This window comes from Nerophis lumbriciformis, linkage group LG18 (assembly GCF_033978685.3).
Source record: "Nerophis lumbriciformis linkage group LG18, RoL_Nlum_v2.1, whole genome shotgun sequence".
Classification (NCBI taxonomy): domain Eukaryota; kingdom Metazoa; phylum Chordata; class Actinopteri; order Syngnathiformes; family Syngnathidae; genus Nerophis; species Nerophis lumbriciformis.
In genome coordinates this window covers 31,764,573-31,783,437 of record NC_084565.2, presented here as the reverse complement: position 1 = coordinate 31,783,437, position 18,865 = coordinate 31,764,573, and the positions used below count along the sequence as shown (strand labels likewise).

Below are 18,865 nucleotides of genomic sequence, written 5' to 3'. Positions count from 1 at the left end.
AACAGGTAATTGTAAAAAAAAACAACAACATTATGATTTGTACAATTTCAAAATGTGCTTGTTCTATTTTCAAACAAAGAAAACAATCTGAAGTTGTCTTTATTTTTAAGTTATCACGCCGTGATTTTTCCAGTCCGGCCCACTTGGCTGTAGATTTTTCTCCATGTGGCCCCCCATCTAAAATGACTTTGACACCCCTGGTACAAATCATGTTGTTGTTGTTTTTGTTTACAATTACCTGTTGCGGTTAAAAGTATATACTTCATTTGTCGTTATGTATATTTTCTGAATAAATGATGTGATGATGTTCATCATTCAACTCATTGGTGTTCATTTTCAATCTATGAAGATAAAAAAAAATCAAACTGCAGGATGTTATTTATGTAGTTTGATCATTTTCCTCGACTGATGTACTAACATCATGTGGTTTATTTTGTACATATGTAGCATCTGCTACAAATATACAAAGAATTGCTATTGCGACATGTAGTGGACACATTTAGAACAGCAGTTTCTTTCATTAAAAAATTTCAGGTACATTTTTATACTAAGCAAACTCATTCCGCGGGCCGGATAAAACCTGTTCACGGGCCTCATCCGACCCTTGGGCCGTTCCTTTGACACCCCTTGTCTAAACAATAAACACTAACAAACTAAATAAATATCCATGCGTAATGTAATCCAGTGTACACCTTCAAAATGAGTTCATAAGAGTTAGTGTGTGTGTGTCAGCGCTTTGACTCGAACATTGTCGATCTTTAAGCACCACTGCTGGAAAGAGCTTTTTTCTCCCCACTCAGCTTCTCTAGCGTTCAACCTACCTTGCTTCCTGACCTCAAGACCTCCGTATCCGCAACAGGCCACTCACAGCAGCTTTTTTCGATCTCTTGAAAATAACCATTGACATATTTGTCACACATGAAGATGAGGGACGTGCCGTCTTAGGCGCCTAACGATTTGATTTGATTATGATTTTTGATGAATTTCTTTCCCCATACATGATTTATTCTGAAGGTATATTTGTCAGCTTATCAGACAGAACAATTTAACACATATCAATCAATCAATCAATGTTTATTTATATAGCCCTAAATCACAAGTGTCTCAAAGGGCTGCACAAGCCACAACGACATCCTCGGTACAAAGCCCACATAAGGGCAAGGAAAAACTCACCCCAGTTGTATACAGTATGCACTTCACACTGCATTTCAAATGGCATTGGTTATATTTAAATAGTCCAAACTCTTTTCTTTCTTCAAAGTATGAAGCACATGACCTTACTTCGTTCTTGTAGAAGTCTTCATTGTCAAGTACACATGACAGTTGCAGCTCACCCTGCAAATACAGTAAACAATTCAAAGTGATGCTAAAACAATATTTACATAATAAAGCATCGAAATAATAAGTGTTGACGATCCACACTGTGAACACTTAAATGAAGTCAAAGCACAGTCGGTGGTTACTACATAAAGTGCTAGAAATGAGACTTTTTTGACCGAAAATTCAAAACCGAAAACTAGCAAGTTTATTACAAAACAAAGTATTTAGGAAAAATAAAGACTTTCAAACAAAATCCTAGTAATTCAACTTCAATAGTTGTGTAATGTCTTATAGTCTTTATCATTCTTAATGTCATTGTAGTCTATGTCATGATCCGTCAGTTTTGGACTTCTTTAGTTCCCGTTTGCGATTCCTTCTTTGTTTTGTCACCATGGCGACTCATTGTGTTCACCTGTCTCTGATTAGTGCTCGCCCGCTCACCTGCTTCCCGAACACTAATCAGAGGCATTATTTAAGCTAGTCTTTGCTAGTCAGTCGGCCTGGCTTCATTGTTTGCGTCACACCTATGCCACGTAAGTTTTGTTGATTCCATGTCCTAGTCCAGTGTTTTTCAACCACTGTACCGCGTGTGCCGTGAGATACAGTCTAGTGTGCCGTGGGAGATGATCTAATTTCACCGATTTGGGGTAAAAAATATTTTTTGCAAACCAGTAATTATAGTCTGTAAATGATGTGTTGTTGTTGAGTGTTGGTGCCGTCGAGAGCTCGGCAGAGTAACCGTGTAATACTCTTCCATATCAGTAGGTGGCAGCAGGTACATAATTGCTTTGTAGATTTCGGAAACAGCGGGAGTCAGCGTGGAGGTAAAAGGGTGTCTAATGCTTAAACCAAAAATAAATAAAAGGTGAGTGCCCCTAAGAAAAGGCATTGAAGCCTAGGGAAGGCTATGCAGAACGAAACTAAAACTGAGCTGGCTACAAAGTAAAGAAAAACAGAATGCTGGACGACAGCAAAGACTTACTGTGGAGCAAAGATGGCGTCCACAATGTAACATCCGAACATGACATGACAATCGACAAAGTCCCCATGAAGAAGGATAAAAACAAAGTAGATGCAGGAAATATCGCTCAAAGGAAGACCTGAAACTGCTCCAGGAAAATACCAAAAAAAGAGAAAAAGCCACCAAAATTGGAGCACAAGACAATAACTAAAACACTACACACAGGAAAACAGCAAAAAACTCCAAATAAGTCACGGCGTGATGTGACAGGTGGTGACAGTACACCTACTTTGAGACAAGAGCTATATTGCTGCATGCTTGGTTATGGTTTAAAGTCATATCCAACAATTGCGACAACGACTTTTTACTGTCAACTGAGTTTCGTTGTTTAATGATTTCTGCTGGTGGTGTGCCTCCGGATTTTGTCAACACAAAAATTTTGCCTTGGCTCAAAAAAGGTTAAAAATCACTGTCCTAGTCTATGCTAAGTTTAGCTTCATGTGTTTTAGGCACGCTTGCCTTTTTTGTTGTTTGCCTGCTTTTTGGTAGTTCGGTGATTTATGTTCAATAAATCGAATCCTACCTTTTACGCCTTCGTCCGGAGCCCGTCCTTTGCATCTTGGGAGAACAACCGCACAGCAAGCTGCGACCCGATCATGACAGTCGACTAGTCGCTACTATACATTCCCTCCCTTAAAACTGTTCAGTTTGCTTTTTTGTTGTTGTTCCGGACAATTCTGGGTATTGCGGTTGTGTTTATGTGATTTCAATATCATTTTTTAGGCTGCACTTTTTTGAGAAAAACCCTAATTGCGATTGGATTTGATATTTTATACATAAAAATGCATAAAACTGCAAAAACAGCGTATTAAGGAAGCCATGTTACTTTTTGACTGTCAATTAACATATTCTTGTCGCAAGGTGCCACACATTAGAACAATATGCAGTAATTTCCTATCAAAATATTTGGCTTTATGCAAACAGACTCAGGGCTTTTGTCTACATTAGGCTCTTAAACTGAAGAAATAATCTATGAAAACTATACAGTTGATATAATGTAATTAAATTATATAATACTAATAATGTGAATAAACAATTAAAAAATATATAAAGTTATTTCTCATTACTGCAGAATTGTTTACGGTTTCGGCTAAAACTGTTGCCCATAATTATTAGAAGACCTAATGCCCCTAATTGGACTGAATATTGAACATCTTAAAGCACATTTTTTTCCTGTTTGAAAAAACTAGGTCGGATGACGTCTTTTTGCTTATTGCCATCACATGAGTTGAGTTTGTGTTTATTTCAAACATGCATGCATAAAACATGATACATCACAATATCCAGTTCCTCTATTCAGCATGTTTGAAAAGGAGTAGGAAGAAGCAGAGCTTATTTAATCCTACCCCTTTTCCTTTACATAACAGTTGCTAAAACTTTTGTTCACTTAATGTTCTCAATTTATTTACAATATACTCCATAACTAATAACATTAAAAATAGATAAATAATAATTAGTGAAGTAAGTTATATTTCACATGGTGAGATGAGTAATTGTTTTTTTAATATTTTGATTTATTCCTGCTTATTTTTATCATTCAGTATTACATTTATATATATATATATATATATATATATATATATATATATATATATATATATATATATATATATTTATTTTATTTAGGTTAATAACATTTTAATTGATAATTGATTACTTTAAAAAAAACTTGATTTAGTAATAAATCCTGTTTATAACAAATTTACTCCATTATTTGTAAAAAAAAAAAAAAAAAAAAAAAAAAAGCAAGATGAGGCTTTTAATAAATGTATTTTAAATTAAATAAAATGTACTAACCATGAACTCTGAAGATCACTTTGCGATCTGTTCTAATTTTAGTACCGATGTGAGTATTTTGTACTGAGCGCCCATGACAGAGTTATATGTGGGTGTGTTCCTGTAATAAAACATTTGATTTAATGTTGCATCACAGAAAAATCCACAAAAAAAATAAAGATTATTAATCCTTTTGCTGGAATCTCGTGTGACATCATGCATTTTTCAAAGCATATTTTTCCAGAGAAAGAGTAGCCATTACCAAGCGAGACATTTTCATGTCATCAACTTTGAATGACAGCCTCCTTTTTTGCTCTGTGGAAATTCCCCGAAACATTGTTTGTCCATTAGCGCAAGTTCACGTTTTGGGGAAACTACTTAATTTGGCAAAATACTAAGATTAGATTTCAAGGCTCCTTGGAAACGACACTTTGGCTGAAGGCCTCGTTTTGAGTGTTCTTGTGACACCTCATCCAGTATGTTGTCAACGTACAGTATGAGCCTTCATGGAGTCCTACGCTCCACAAGCACCTCTTCATGAGGTGCTGTTTGGCTTTTGGCCTTCATCCCTGAGTTCTGACTGTACTGCGTCTTTGGCTCAGTGCACATTTCTCCTGGGTTAGACACACGATCCACCCCCCCCTCCCCCAGCGGGCCCACCACCACGTCCGAATCCTAGAAGAACACAAAGTCTTTTTAATAAGAGGAACACAAAGTTCTTCACATTAATGTTGCATCCTCTCAAGGGGCAATATTATAAAAATAAATCTTAAATATGCTTTTTTTTTTAGAGTAGTCAGTGTAGAACCACACCCTTTATGCAACATTTCAATGAGCTCATCCTTGTTGTTGAAATTGAGTCAACACAGCTTTTGTTGTGTGTAAATATCTGTTAAGGCAAGTGTCCATAGTATGAATATCTACTTGTTATCTACCACTGCCTTAATCCTCTTGGGCATGACATTCACTAGAGCTGCTATGCTACTATAAAGTAGGGTATACTCTGATAACAATGTTGTAGTGTTGTAATGATACCAATAATTTGGTACCGGTACTAAATTATTTTGATACTTTTCGGTACTTTTCTAAATAAAGGGGACCACCACAAAAAATGGCATTATTTGCTTTATTTTAACAACAAATCTTAGGGTACATTAATCATATGTTTCTTATTGCAGTTAAATCCTTAAATAAAATAGTGAACATACAAGACAACTTTTCTTTTATTAGTAGGTAAACAAACAAAGGCTCCTAATTTAGTCTGCTGACATATGCAGTAACATATTGTGTCATTTTCCATTCTATTATTTTGTCAACATTATTAAGGACAAGTGGTAGAAAATGAATTATTAATCTACTTGTTTATTTACTGTTAATATCTGCTTACTTTCTCTTTTAACATGTTCTATCTACACTTCTGTTCAAATGTAATAATCACTTATTCTTCTGTTGTTTGATACTTCACATTAGTTTTGGATGATGCCACAAATTTGGGTATCGATCCGATACCAAGTCGATACAGGATCATACATTGGTCATATTCAAAGTCCTCATGGGTCCAGGGACATATTTCCTCATTTTATAAACATAATATACATTTTAAAAAAACGAAAGAAGATGTTGTGATGCTAAAAAATATTGATGTTATCATAGTAGTATCGACTAGATACGTGCCTGTACTTTATATCATTACAGTGGATGTCAGGTGTAGATCCACCAATGGCGTTTGTTTACATTTTGATGCCGGTGAGCTACGGTGTGTAGTGAAGCATGTTTAGCTATTCCTCGTCCTGCAGGGATGATACTTGTAAGAAACTGTGGAAGTTGCCTCCTCGCAGCTCCACTGACAGACACTTCACCGGAGCCAAACGTGCAGTTTTTAACAACGTTTTAATGTACATGGATTTATCAAATTCTTTTCTCCAGCAGAACGTGACCTTTCAGTCACGTCCGTATCCTCTCTCTCTTCTGCTCCCGGCCGCTTACTGTTTAAAGACAACAGATGATTAGATTAACACGTACCACCTCTGAAATCTAATCACCTGCCAGCTGTGTCTCGCCGTCAGCACTGCCACGCCCCCGTCTGATGGTGCTCTGTCCTCAGCACCATGGACAGAGGCGGTGACCTTTGCTTCTGCAGGCAGCGCTGACAACATCTGCCTCCACAGAAACGTACTTTATTTGTCACCATGGAGACCAGGATTAGTGATTTAGAAGTCGCTAAAAACTGCAGACGGCGGATGGACGTTAGCCGCTAGCTAGCTAGCCATGTCTTAAAGCACCTCTTCCTGAGGGCGTTTCAGTGTTATAACTTCACTTTTATCGTTAGTTTTTAAGCCAAAATGCGTCTGTTCTCCCTTTTCTGTCCACACACTGTGTCTGTTTGTAAGTACTCCGTGATTGTGTGCCGCCAAACATGCTCGTCAGCTCGTAAAACCAGCAATGTCACGACGTGACATCGACGCGGGCGCGGGGGGGTGCGGGACCGGTAAGTTTCAGAGACGGTATAGTACCGAAAATGATTCATTAGTATCGCAGTACTATACTAATACCGGTATACCGTACAACCCTACAATGTTGTATTGTGAAGGGTTCATTATGTCTTCTTGTTGATATACTTCTAGTTTATTTAAGATTTCGGAATAATAGATGTAATATTCTACCTAAACATGGTATAACTGTTGTCTGCAGTCCCCATCAGAACAGTCACCTCACTTGACCACTGTTTGGTGTCGCCTATCAGCTGTTCTTATGTACCCCTCGCCGCTTGATGGTTCATCATGGAGGAGGGAGTTCCAGGTAGGCGCCCTTGTCCAATATCGGAAAGAATGTGAATTAGACAACTGAAAGAATGAAAAGAAGCCCGAAACAAATATCAGAACAGGAAACCTTAAAATCAGCCATTGCAAAGTAAATGAACACATCATGGACCTGGACTAGACCAGAATCATTGAGACAGGAACTCACAAATTCAAACCATGTATTAAGGAGGCGATGGAAACAAAGAAGAGGCTCATTGTGACGAAAAAGTATTCATGCTTTCTCATACTTAGGACTCCCACCCCTCTAGGGATGGGTACCAAATTTGGTACTTGTATAGGCACCAACCGAATTTCATTGGTACTACCGGGTATCGATTTGCGTAAAATAAAACGGTGCCATATTTTCATACATTTGTTGCCCGGATGTCTCATCCAGTTGCAGACTAAAGACCAACTCAAACACTTTTTTTTTTCTTTTTTTTTCTTTTTTTTTTCGTCAGTGTACATGAATGAAGGTGTGTGTTGCTGGACCCGACTTGGACATTATCTGGACTGGACCTGGTTTAAAAAAAAAAAACAACCTTTAAACGAAGCTAATTTCATTTACAACCAGGTCTGGTGAAGATAAGGTCCTTTCTTTCCTTTTTTTATTTTTTTTATTTATTTTTTTATAGATAAGATAAATAAATATTTTCTTGGATAAAAAGGAAAGTAAAACAATATAAAAATAATTACATAAGGGAGAAAAAAAAATAGTAATTCAATGAAAATGTTAGTAGACCAGCAACACAAACAATCAAGTGTGCTTCAGGGACTGTGTTGTGTCCCTTGCAGAAGTGTTGTCCATGTTGTGGGAACCAGAATATTGATAGCAGAAAGAAACAACCCCTTTTGTGTGAGTGGGTGTGTATGAGTGTGAATGGGGGAGGGAGGTTTTTTTTTTTGGGTTGATGCACTAGTTGAAAGTGTATCGTGTGTTTTTTTTCTATGTTGACTTAATAAAAAAATAATAATAAAAAATAAAAAACACTTGGTGAGGAAACAAGCACTCTAGCAGAACTGAGGAGGCGTGGCACGGTTGGTAGAGTGGCTGTGCCAGCAACTTGAGGCTTCCCGGTTCGATTCCCTCTTCCGCCATCCTAGTCTCAGCTGTTCCCGGCGCCACCAGCACTGGTTTAAATGAAGCTTAAAGAAGTGGATAATGGGTTTCACTATGTAAAGCGCTTTGAGTCACCAGAGAAAAGCGCTATATAAATACGATTCACTTATATTCACTTCACTGAGAGCGGACTCTTGGTAGTGTTACAATTTTCCATGCCAACAACGCAAGCATGCCTTATAGAAAACGCTCAAAAGTAATGCTTCACTTATCCAAAAATTCACTAGCTTGATGCAAATTTACATTCAAATCATTTATTTGACGATGTATTTACAGACTCAAGACTCCGTTCTGCAAAAAAGTAATCCCTAGTAGTTATGGACAGGGACCCACGATTTGCAACTTAATAGCATTAGTGATTTTACCTGAAGATTTAAACATCCCTAAATTTGGTAATAACTACAACTAAGATGCAGGTTACAATCAAACAGCTTGTGTGTAGTAAGTAGAATGCTTACAGTATAAACACTTTGTGGGGTGCAACATAAGACGAGAGTGGCACATTTAGCTGTGTGGCAAAGACTACTTCCTAACTAGGCAACACACCAAAGTGTATACACTACTGCAATCTAGTGTTGTCCCGATACCAATATTTTGGTACCAGTACCAGCATTATTTCGATACGTTTCTAAATAAAGGGTACCACAAAAAATTGTATTATTGGCTTTATTTTAACAACAAATCTTATGGTACCTTAAACATATGTTTTTATTGCAAGTTTCATAAAATAAAATAGTGAACATAAAAGACAACTTGTCTTTTATTAGGCGGACCGGTACTTTTCAGAGGCGGTATAGTACCGAATATGATTCATTAGTATCGCGGTACTATACTAATACCGGTATACCGTACAACCCTACTGCAATCTAACGTCTTGGAATTGCAAATGCATGGAAAATCTTCTATTTAATGCTTGCAAATGAGACTCGGTAATGTAATAAGAGAGCAATATACAACATGGACAGCATATTTATGTTAATCAACTCATCTTTAAATATTACAAGGTTTTATTAAAGGCCTACTGAAATATGATTTTCCTATTTAAACGGGGATAGCAGGTCCATTCTATGTGCCATACTTGATCATTTCGCGATATTGCCATATTTTTGCTGAAAGGATTTAGTAGAGAACATCAACGATAAAGTTAGCCTAGCCTCTACCGGAAGTAGCAGACGAGTAGCGTGACGTCACAGGTTGTGGAGCTCCTCACATCTGCACATTGTTTACAATCATGGCCACCAGCAGCGAGAGCGATTCGGACCGAATCGAAAGCGACGATTTCCCCATTAATTTGAGCGAGGATGAAAGATTTGTGGAGGAGGAAACTGAGAGTGAAGGACTAGAGGGCAGTGGGAGCGATTCAGATAGGGAAGATGCTGTGAGAGGCGGGTGGGACCTGATATTCAGCTGGGAATGACTAAAACAGTAAATAAACACAAGACATATATATACTCTATTAGCCACAACACAACCAGGCTTATATTTAATATGCCACAAATTAATCCCGCATAACAAACACCTCCCCCCTCCCGTCCATATAACCCGCCAATACAACTCAAACACCTGCACAACACACTCAATCCCACAGTCCAAAGTACCGTTCACCTCCCCAAAGTTCATACAGCACATATATTTCCCCAAAGTCCCCAAAGTTACGTACGTGACATGCACATAGCGGCACGCACGTACGGGCAAGCGATCAAATGTTTGGAAGCCGCATCTGCATGCGTACTCACGGTACCGTGTCTGCGCATCCAACTCAAAGTCCTCCTGGTAAGAGTCTCTGTTGTCCCAGTTCTCCACAGGCCAATAGTAAAGCTTGACTGTCATCTTCCGGGAATGTAGACAATGAAACACCGGCTGTGTTATCCGGCGCACCAGTCAAGGGGTGCATTCTACGACGGGGGTGCGTTATCCGGCACAACACCTGCCGCAATACGCCGCTTCCCACCTACAGCTTTCTTCTTTGCTGTCTCCATTGTTCAGTGAACAAATTGCAAAAGATTCACCAACACAGATGTCCAGAATACTGTGGAATTTTGCGATGAAAACAGACGACTTAATAGCTGGCCACCATGCTGTCCCAAAATGTCCTCCACAATCCGTGACGTCACGCGCTGACGTCATCATACCGAGACGTTTTCAGCAGGATATTTCGCGTGAAATTTAAAATTGCACTTTAGTAAGCTAATTTGGCCGTATTAGCATGTGTTGCAATGTTAAGATTTCATCATTGATATATAAACTATCAGACTGCGTGGTCGGTAGTAGTGGGTTTCAGTAGGCCTTTAATAAACAATTGCCATTTATAAACATACACAAAAGTACAGAAAATTGTTACCGATGAGTACTGGTGTCTATTCCCAGGTTCCGGGAACTGGTATTGTATCGGTTCAAACGTGAAAGGTACCATGTACCAGGTCTATTTGATTGGCCATGCATTTATGTACAGATAATAGGTGACTCATCTGAGGAAGACTGCAGACAACTAAAACCTGTTAAGTTAAAAAAAAATGCCATCTGTTTTATGAAATGACTAAAGAAAAGGTAAAAGTATATGTTGTACTTGCTTTTGTGAGATACTCCGTCATCCTAACATCTGAAATCTTTATCTTAGCATCTTCTCGAAGTGTTTTTCTTCTGTGCTTCGCTTCTTTCTCTCAGTCCCGTGACATTCACGCTGTTCATCAGACGGATTAGAACCACACCCTTTGTGCAACATTTCAATGAGCTCATCCTTGTTGTGAGAGCGCTCAGCCTCCTTTTTGAACCGTCTGGTGATCTACAGCGTCATGGACTCCGGCTCAATCCCACATGTGGTACATTTGAAGCCGGTTCTTTTCCTCCGTCTCACCAAAAAAGCTGGTCGCTGCTCCTTTACCACTTCCCTAAAACGTTGGCAGAATGTGACCCTGTAGAGCCACCGCAAGAATGAAAATGAATGATGTGTTTACCTCTGTCGCTTGCACAGCTAATTGTGGAGCTGCTCATATATCACAATAATGTATCCATTCGCAAAATTATACAAGTTTTTGCTTTTGTGTTGGTGAGGAACCATAAACTGGTTGAGTAGCGCTACCAACGTTTTAAAGGTCATGCAGAGGCAGGTAAAGATTTTGAATGGTGGCCACTCATCCTACTTCAAAAGCAGCTAATGTGGAATATAACACAAAACTTAAAGCCACAGATGTTACCGCAGATGTTTTTTGACTAATTAAAGACCTTATTTACTTTTGTAAACTTGAGCATTCACTGTAGTATAATTTACCACAATGCTGCTTGAATTAATTATTTCAATACAAACAAGTATTAGGGCTGGGCGATATGAACCAAAAAGTATATCTCGATATAGATTATGTACAGACAGAAGATGAAATACAATAAAAAAACACTAACATACGTATTGCACACCACGAAAAAAAAACATCCCAGTAATCACGAAATCCACCGCTGTGGCCTTTACTAATATAAAGTACCATATAGTTCTCACTTATATCTGCAGGTAGACTCCCTTTGGAAGCGCTAAAAACTACAACATGGCTGACGGCGTAAAAAACGCAGTCAGAGAGGGCTTGGCCTGAAGGAGGGCTCCGGCACTTAAATATGACTGCCCACAAAAGGGTGCACTCTGAAAAGACAGTCAGACATCTGTAAAACAAAATCTATGCAAAATTGTGCCCAAAACACCACCATTACATGTTATTTGGACCAGTGTTTTTCAACCTTTTTTGAGCCAAGGCACATTTTTTTCATTGAAAAAATTCTGAGGCACACAATCATTAAAAAATGAAACTCAGCAGCCGATGTTGACAGTAAAAGGTCGTTGTCGCAAGTGTTGGATATGACTTTAAACCATAACCACACATGCATCACTATAGCTCTTGTCTCAAAGTAGGTGTACTGTCACGACCTGTCACATCACACTGTGACTTATTTTAAGGTTTTTGGTGTTTTCCTGTGTGTAGTGTTTTAGTTATTGTCTTGCGCTCCTATTTTGGTGGCTTTTCCCGTTTTATTGGTGTTTTCCTGTAGCAGTTTCATGTCTTCCTTGAACGCTATTCTCTGCATCTGATTTGTTTTAGCAATCAAGAATATTCAAGTTGTTGCTATCCTTCTTTGTGGGGACATTGATGATTGTCATGTCATGTTCGTATGTAGTTTGTGGACGCTCCACACGCTGTAAGTCTTTGCTGTCGTCCAGCATTCTGTTTTTGTTTACTTTGTAGCCAGTTCAGTTTTAGTTTCGTTCTGCATAGCCTTCCCTAAGCTTCAATGCCTTAATTTTCTTATGGGCACTTACCTTTTGTTTATTTTTGGTTTAAGCATTAGACACCATTTTTACCTGAACGCTGCCTCCCGCCGTTTCCGACATCTACGATGCAATTAGTTGCCTGCTGCCACCTACTGATATGGAAGAGTATAACATGGTAAGTCTGCCGATCTCTATAGACAGCACAGACACTTGACAACAACACATTATTTGCGGATTACTGGTTTGCAAAAAATATTTTTAACCCAAATAGGTGAACTTAGATCATCTCCCACGGCACACCAGACTGTATCTCACGGTACACTAGTGTGCCGCGGCACAGTGGTTGAAAAACACTGATGTAGACCACAAGAAAGTATTTTACATGAAGGAAAAAAATCATGATATGACCCCCTTAAATAAGCACTGTTGAACCCAGTGTTTTTCAACCTTTTTTGAGCCAAGGCACATTTTTTGCGTTGAAATTTTCCTCTTTTTTTTGTCATTAAAAAAATACAATCATGTGTGCTTACGGACTGTATCTCTGCAGCCTGTATTGATCTATATTGATATATAATGTAGGAACCAGAAATATTAATAACAGAAAGAAACAACCCTTTTGTGCGAATGAGTGTAAAAGGCGGAGGGAGATTTTTTGGGTTGGTGCACTAATTGTAAGTGTATCTTGTTTTTTTATGATGATTTATGAAAAAAAAAGATTTTTTTTTTTTAATTTATTTTTTTTATTTCTTGTGCGGCCCGGTACCAATCGATCCTTGGACCGGTACCGGGCCGCAGCCCGGTGGTTGGGGACCACTGATCTTAGTGACATCATGCACAAAAGTGCACTGATAGCTTGTTTTAAAATGTCTCTGACAATCTTGCACTTTCTGTTTTGAAATGACATGAATGTTTGTGCCACTGCTTGATAACCATCCATCCATCCATCTTCTTCCGCTTATCCGAGGTCGAGTCGCGGGGGCAGCAGCCTAAGCAGGGAAGCCCAGACTTCCCTCTCCCCAGCCACTTCGTCCAGCTCTTCCTGTGGGACCCCGAGGCGTTCCCAGGCCAGCCGGGAGACATAGTCTTCCCAACGTGTCCTGGGTCTTCCCCGCGGCCTCCTACCGGTCGGACGTGCCCTAAACACCTCCCTAGGGAGGCGTTCGGGTGGCATCCTGACCAGATGCCCGAACCATCTCATCTGGCTCCTCTCGATGTGGAGGAGCAGCGGCTTTACTTTGAGCTCCCCCCGGATGGCAGAGCTTCTCACCCTCTCTCTAAGGGAGAGCCCCGCCACCCGGCGGAGGAAACTCATTTCGGCCGCTTGTACCCGTGATCTTGTCCTTTCGGTCATAACCCAAAGCTCATGACCATAGGTGAGGATGGGAACGTAGATCGACCGGTAAATTGAGAGCTTTGCCTTCCGGCTCAGCTCCTTCTTCACCACAACGGATCGATACAGCGTCCGCATTACTGAAGACGCCGCACCGATCCGCCTGTCGATCTCACGATCCACTCTTCCCTCACTCGTGAACAAGACTCCGAGGTACTTGAACTCCTCCACTTGGGGCAAGATCTCCTCCCCAACCCGGAGATGGCACTCCACCCTTTTCCGGGCGAGAACCATGGACTCGGACTCGGAGGTGCTGATTCTCATCCCAGTCGCTTCACACTCGGCTGCGAACCGATCCAGCGAGAGCTGAAGATCCTGGCCAGATGAAGCCATCAGGACCACATCATCTGCAAAAAGCAGAGACCTAATCCTGCAGCCACCAAACCAGATCCCCTCAACGCCTTGACTGCGCCTAGAAACTCTGTCCATAAAAGTTATGAACAGAATCGGTGACAAAGGGCAGCCTTGGCGGAGTCCAACCCTCACTGGAAACGTGTCTGACTTACTGCCGGCAATGCGGACCAAGCTCTGACACTGAGCATACAGGGAGCGGACTGCCACAATCAGACAGTCCAATACCCCATACTCTCTGAGCACTCCCCACAGGACTTCCCGAGGGACACGGTCGAATGCCTTCTCCAAGTCCACAAAACACATGTAGACTGGTTGGGCAAACTCCCATGCACCCTCAAGGACCCTGCCGAGAGTATAGAGATGGTCCACAGTTCCACGACCAGGACGAAAACCACACTGTTCCTCCTAAATCCGAGGTTCGACTATCCGGCGTAGCCTCCTCTCCAGTACACCTGAATAGACCTTAATAACTGTTTAATAAATACAGTTTTGGTAAATTGACTTAGTTGTAATTTCCCTCTCTGCATGAATGTTTAAAATGAGCATATATTAATGCAGTATAAACAAGAATGTTTTAATGTAGACACTAGAGATGCGCGGTTTGCGGACACAACTGCGGAGTCCGCGGATTATCCGCGGGTCGGGCGGTTGAAATAAAAAAAAATTAGATTTTATCCGCGGGTCTGGTCGGGCGGTTGAAATTAAAAAAAAATTAGATTTTAAATAGATTCAGGCGGGTGGCAGTTAAACCAATTCGGAAATATATATACATAGTTAAATGTTGTTACCCACATACGAAAAACGAGCAGGCACCTGCAGCACGCCACAACAGAAGAAGAAAAAAAAAAAGATGGCAACGCCGGCAGCAAACGTGGTACGCGACAAACTAAAAAAAGGAATACTAAAGACCAGGGGAAAAAAAGGCCAGAAAAGTTCAGCGTGGACTCGTTTTTATGAGGTTGTAAATCAGGATGATAGTAATGCTGGCTACGTGATTTGCAAGAGCTGCGACGCTGTTTATGTCTACGACAGTCACAAAACCGGGACATCTAACATGGTGCATCACATTTGTGCAAAACCCCGAACCTCCACAAACACCCTGAGCATGAGCAGTTTCGTCCGCCGTGATCCCAGAAGAGTGCCACAGGATGTTAAAACAAGATAGAACGCAGCTGCCTGCAGCAGTTTGAGTGGCGCGAGCGCGCTTGGAGGTGCGCTCAGCGCGGCTCCCAGATGATTGCGCACTGGTGTGCGTCTGGGCCGTGACAGCGTGGCACGCATTGAATGTCTCTGCTCCATTGGATCAGTCTCCTTTCTTTAACAGGCAAAAGCTTTATAACCTCACTAATGCCTTGCATCGTCTATATTAGATATATAACAACGGGCAGATGGCGGGCGGGTGCGGTTTTGAATAAATGTTAGTTCGGGTGGATTGGTGGATGGTTGACGACTTTTGTGATGCGGTTGCGGATGAAATAATTGCCTATCCGCGCATCTCTAGTAGACACATAGAATCATCATACTGCTGTGATTATATGCATCAAGTGCTCATTCAAGGCTAAGGCAAAATATGGGGATATATATCGTGTATCGTGACATGGCCTAAAAATATCGAGATATTAATAAAAGGCCATATCGCCCAGCCCTACCACGACGTAACACTCACTACTTGTGTAAGCCATGTTTTTTTTGTTTTTTTTTACTGGGGATTTTTATACGAGACTGTTCCTAAAGCAGCTTTTATACAGGTTCTCACTAAACTGTCATTTGCAGTCACTTAGTGGTACATGAAATAGGAGGACACATAAAGCATGTTCCCTCCACAAATACAAAAACTATGACCACCAAACTTTGGAGGGTTTTAGTTTATTGGCCAAAGAAGAATCCATTAAAGTTTGGTCAAGATACGAATAAAGGTGCATATCCAGGGCACAGTTTGGCCTTGGAGGAGGTTTTCACTACTTTAAATATGGTCATTATAGCAAATTAATGGTGGCCTTTGCATTGTACTGTAAATCCAGATATTACATTAATACACACTTTGTTTGTACTCATCTCAGGCTCTTGGAGATGCTAATTTTCCGGCTGTGCTAAGGCAGCTGCTGCCCCTGATGAAGCCCCGCGGAGGAGCCCAAGACGGCGGTTCCGACTCGAGGTTCGGGGAAGACGAGTGCGGGCCCGACGAGCTGATCCTCTTGCTGGTCTACCTGTACTCCATGGCTGACGAGGCGCAGCCGGCAGACCGGCAGGGCGTCCAGGAGGATGAACTGGAGAAGCTGGAGAGGCAGCTGATTGGAGCGCTCACGCTGGCCATCACCAACGAGACGGCGCTCAGCCCTCTACTGCAAAAAGTCACAGGTAAGACAACTACTTCCTGTTTAGTTAATGCGCTTATGAATAATTTACAGCATTGTGCGAACGTGTGCTGTAGGGATAGTCAAGTTACAATCCTGTAGGTTTTATATCAGGGGTGCTCACACTTTTTCTGCAGGCAAGCTACTTTTCAATTGATCAAGTCGTGGGGATCTACCTCATTCATATATATAATTTATATTTACTTATTTATGAAATATATGTTTTTGTTAACAAGTTAAAGGTGTTTAATGATAATGCAAGCATGTTTAACACATATAGTTAATATTGTTAATACATTAAAGGTGTTTAATGATAATACAAGTATGTTTAATACATATAGTTAATATTGTTAACAAGTTAAAGGTGTTTAAAGATAATGCAAGTATGTTTAACACATATAGTTAATATTGTTAACAAGTTAAAGGTGGTTAAAAATAATACAAGTATGTTTAACACAAATAGTTAATATTGTTAACAACTTTAAAGGTGGTTAAAGATAAAACAAGCATGTTTAACACATATAGTTAATATTGTTAACAACTTAAAGGTGGTTAAAGATAATACAAGCATGTTTAACACATATAGTTAATATTGTTAACAAGTTAAAGGTGGTTCAAGATAATACAAGCATGTTTAACACATATAGATTCCTTTCTTTCATGAAGACAAGAATATAAGTTGGTGTATTACCTGATTGTGATGACTTGCATTGATTGGAATCAGACAGTGGTGATGATAACATCCGCATTTTCGAATGGAGGAGAAAAAAAAGTCCTCCTTTCTGTCCAATACCACAAGAAAGTGGTTGGTTTTTGGCATCTTATTTGTCCAGCTTCCATACTCCTTTGTATACACTTTACAAGAAATACATTGTCGGCAAACTCCGTAGCTTGCTAGCTTGTGCACGCCAGCTTTCTGAGACTCTTATTTTGGTAGTGCAGGCAGGATGAAGCAGAGCTTTTATTGTGCAACTGTGCAGTCGGTCTTTGGAGTTTTGACGACAGGTACGGCGCCAGAGTCTGTTGAAATAAAGTGTTTCTCGCCTTCCAGTCGGTAATTTTAATGAGCTGGCAGCAGCCAGCGTCATCTCAGAAGACCCTCGGGTGCCGTGAATGTCAATCAAGTGACGAAAGTGACGTCATAGTGAAGATTTATGATCGCTCATTTTTAGGACTATTTTTTTAATGCCTGGCTGGTGATCGACTGACACACCCTCCGAGATCGACCGGTAGATCGCGATCGACGTAATGAGCACCCCTGTTTTATATGATATCCATTATTAGGTTTTTAAGTGTGAACCCACAAGAAATGTATGGCTGTCCACCCCAATTATGTGAGTAATCCTATTTTAATTGCAAAAGTCAAATCAGTGGGTACCAGGGGCGCAACAGTTTATTTAAATAATCTGAACCGTTCGGTTGAGCCGACAAGGTTCAAATTCAACATCTTTAAGATATTTTTTATGTTGAAAAAAAAAAAGCTATGGTAAGAGTTACCTGCAAACTTGTTTTTTTTTGCAAAAATAGTGTGTATTTAAAGTGACTGCTTTGTTTCTTTTGCACAATGTGGTGGTAATGCACACACACACACACACACAGCCTTCTTCAATAACAGCATCTTTAACCTTGAGCCCGCACACACACCACATAGTTCACAATTAGAGCTACTTTTAGTACCTTAGCACACACCCTCTATGAAATAACACTTCTCATATTGCACATATAGCGCACTCTTCTATGTCAAGCACTAGTTAAGATTGCTGATCCCTCTTTCGCTCTCACAGTTTTTCTGACTTCCTGTGCTCCTTCGCCAAAAGCGACTCGACTCGAATGGCCCTGACTCTCTGTTATAAACACGTCATTGGGAATGACCCTGTCGTATTGTGCCAGGTGTGTTTTAGTCAGCATCTGGAAGTGTGTCTGGAGAGGAATTCTGACTGTTGTGGACCTCTCTGTTTTGTAAGCCACAACCAGTGTGTGTGTGTGTGTACGCGCAAGAGTGCACGTGAGCGCTTTAATGGCGGCGGCCGATGAAGTAACATAAGGCGGGAGAGGGTCTCCTGCAAGAAAACATTGATGGTGACATACACCCCCCCACTCCTACCCAATTAAAGCCCTCAAATGGGAAGCAGACTTTGAATGAAAGCTGGTCACCATGAGAGAAATGTTTGATTATTCTCTTCTCTGGTCTACTTGCAGTACATTGTGTAAAAAACACTCAGATTTAGCAATAGTCTTCCTTCACTTGGTTCTTTGTAAAAGACAATGGCTGTCTCATTTCGGAAATACGATTTCTGTTTACATCATCAGCACATGTTAGCCAGTCCTTCCGGGGTTTCGCAATGTCGCGTTTGCGCCGATTATTGCAAACTTGCACTGCATCTTGGGGACGACAAAGCAGATAAAAAGGCGAAATGATAATAATAACATGCAGTAATAAGACATGCTTTGGTGGTGTGTGTTTTACAAACTTTATA

At 40.4% G+C, this 18,865-nt stretch overlaps 1 protein-coding gene across 1 annotated transcript in view; it reads left to right on the top strand.

Moving 5' to 3' along the window:
• scfd2 (sec1 family domain containing 2) overlaps positions 1 to 18,865 on the top strand; it is a 371,555-nt gene that overhangs the window by 169,910 nt on the left and 182,780 nt on the right. The window contains exon 6 of the mRNA XM_061978092.1: positions 16,095 to 16,392. Coding sequence (XP_061834076.1) covers positions 16,095 to 16,392 — 298 coding nt within the window. The remainder of the gene's footprint in view (positions 1 to 16,094; positions 16,393 to 18,865) is intronic.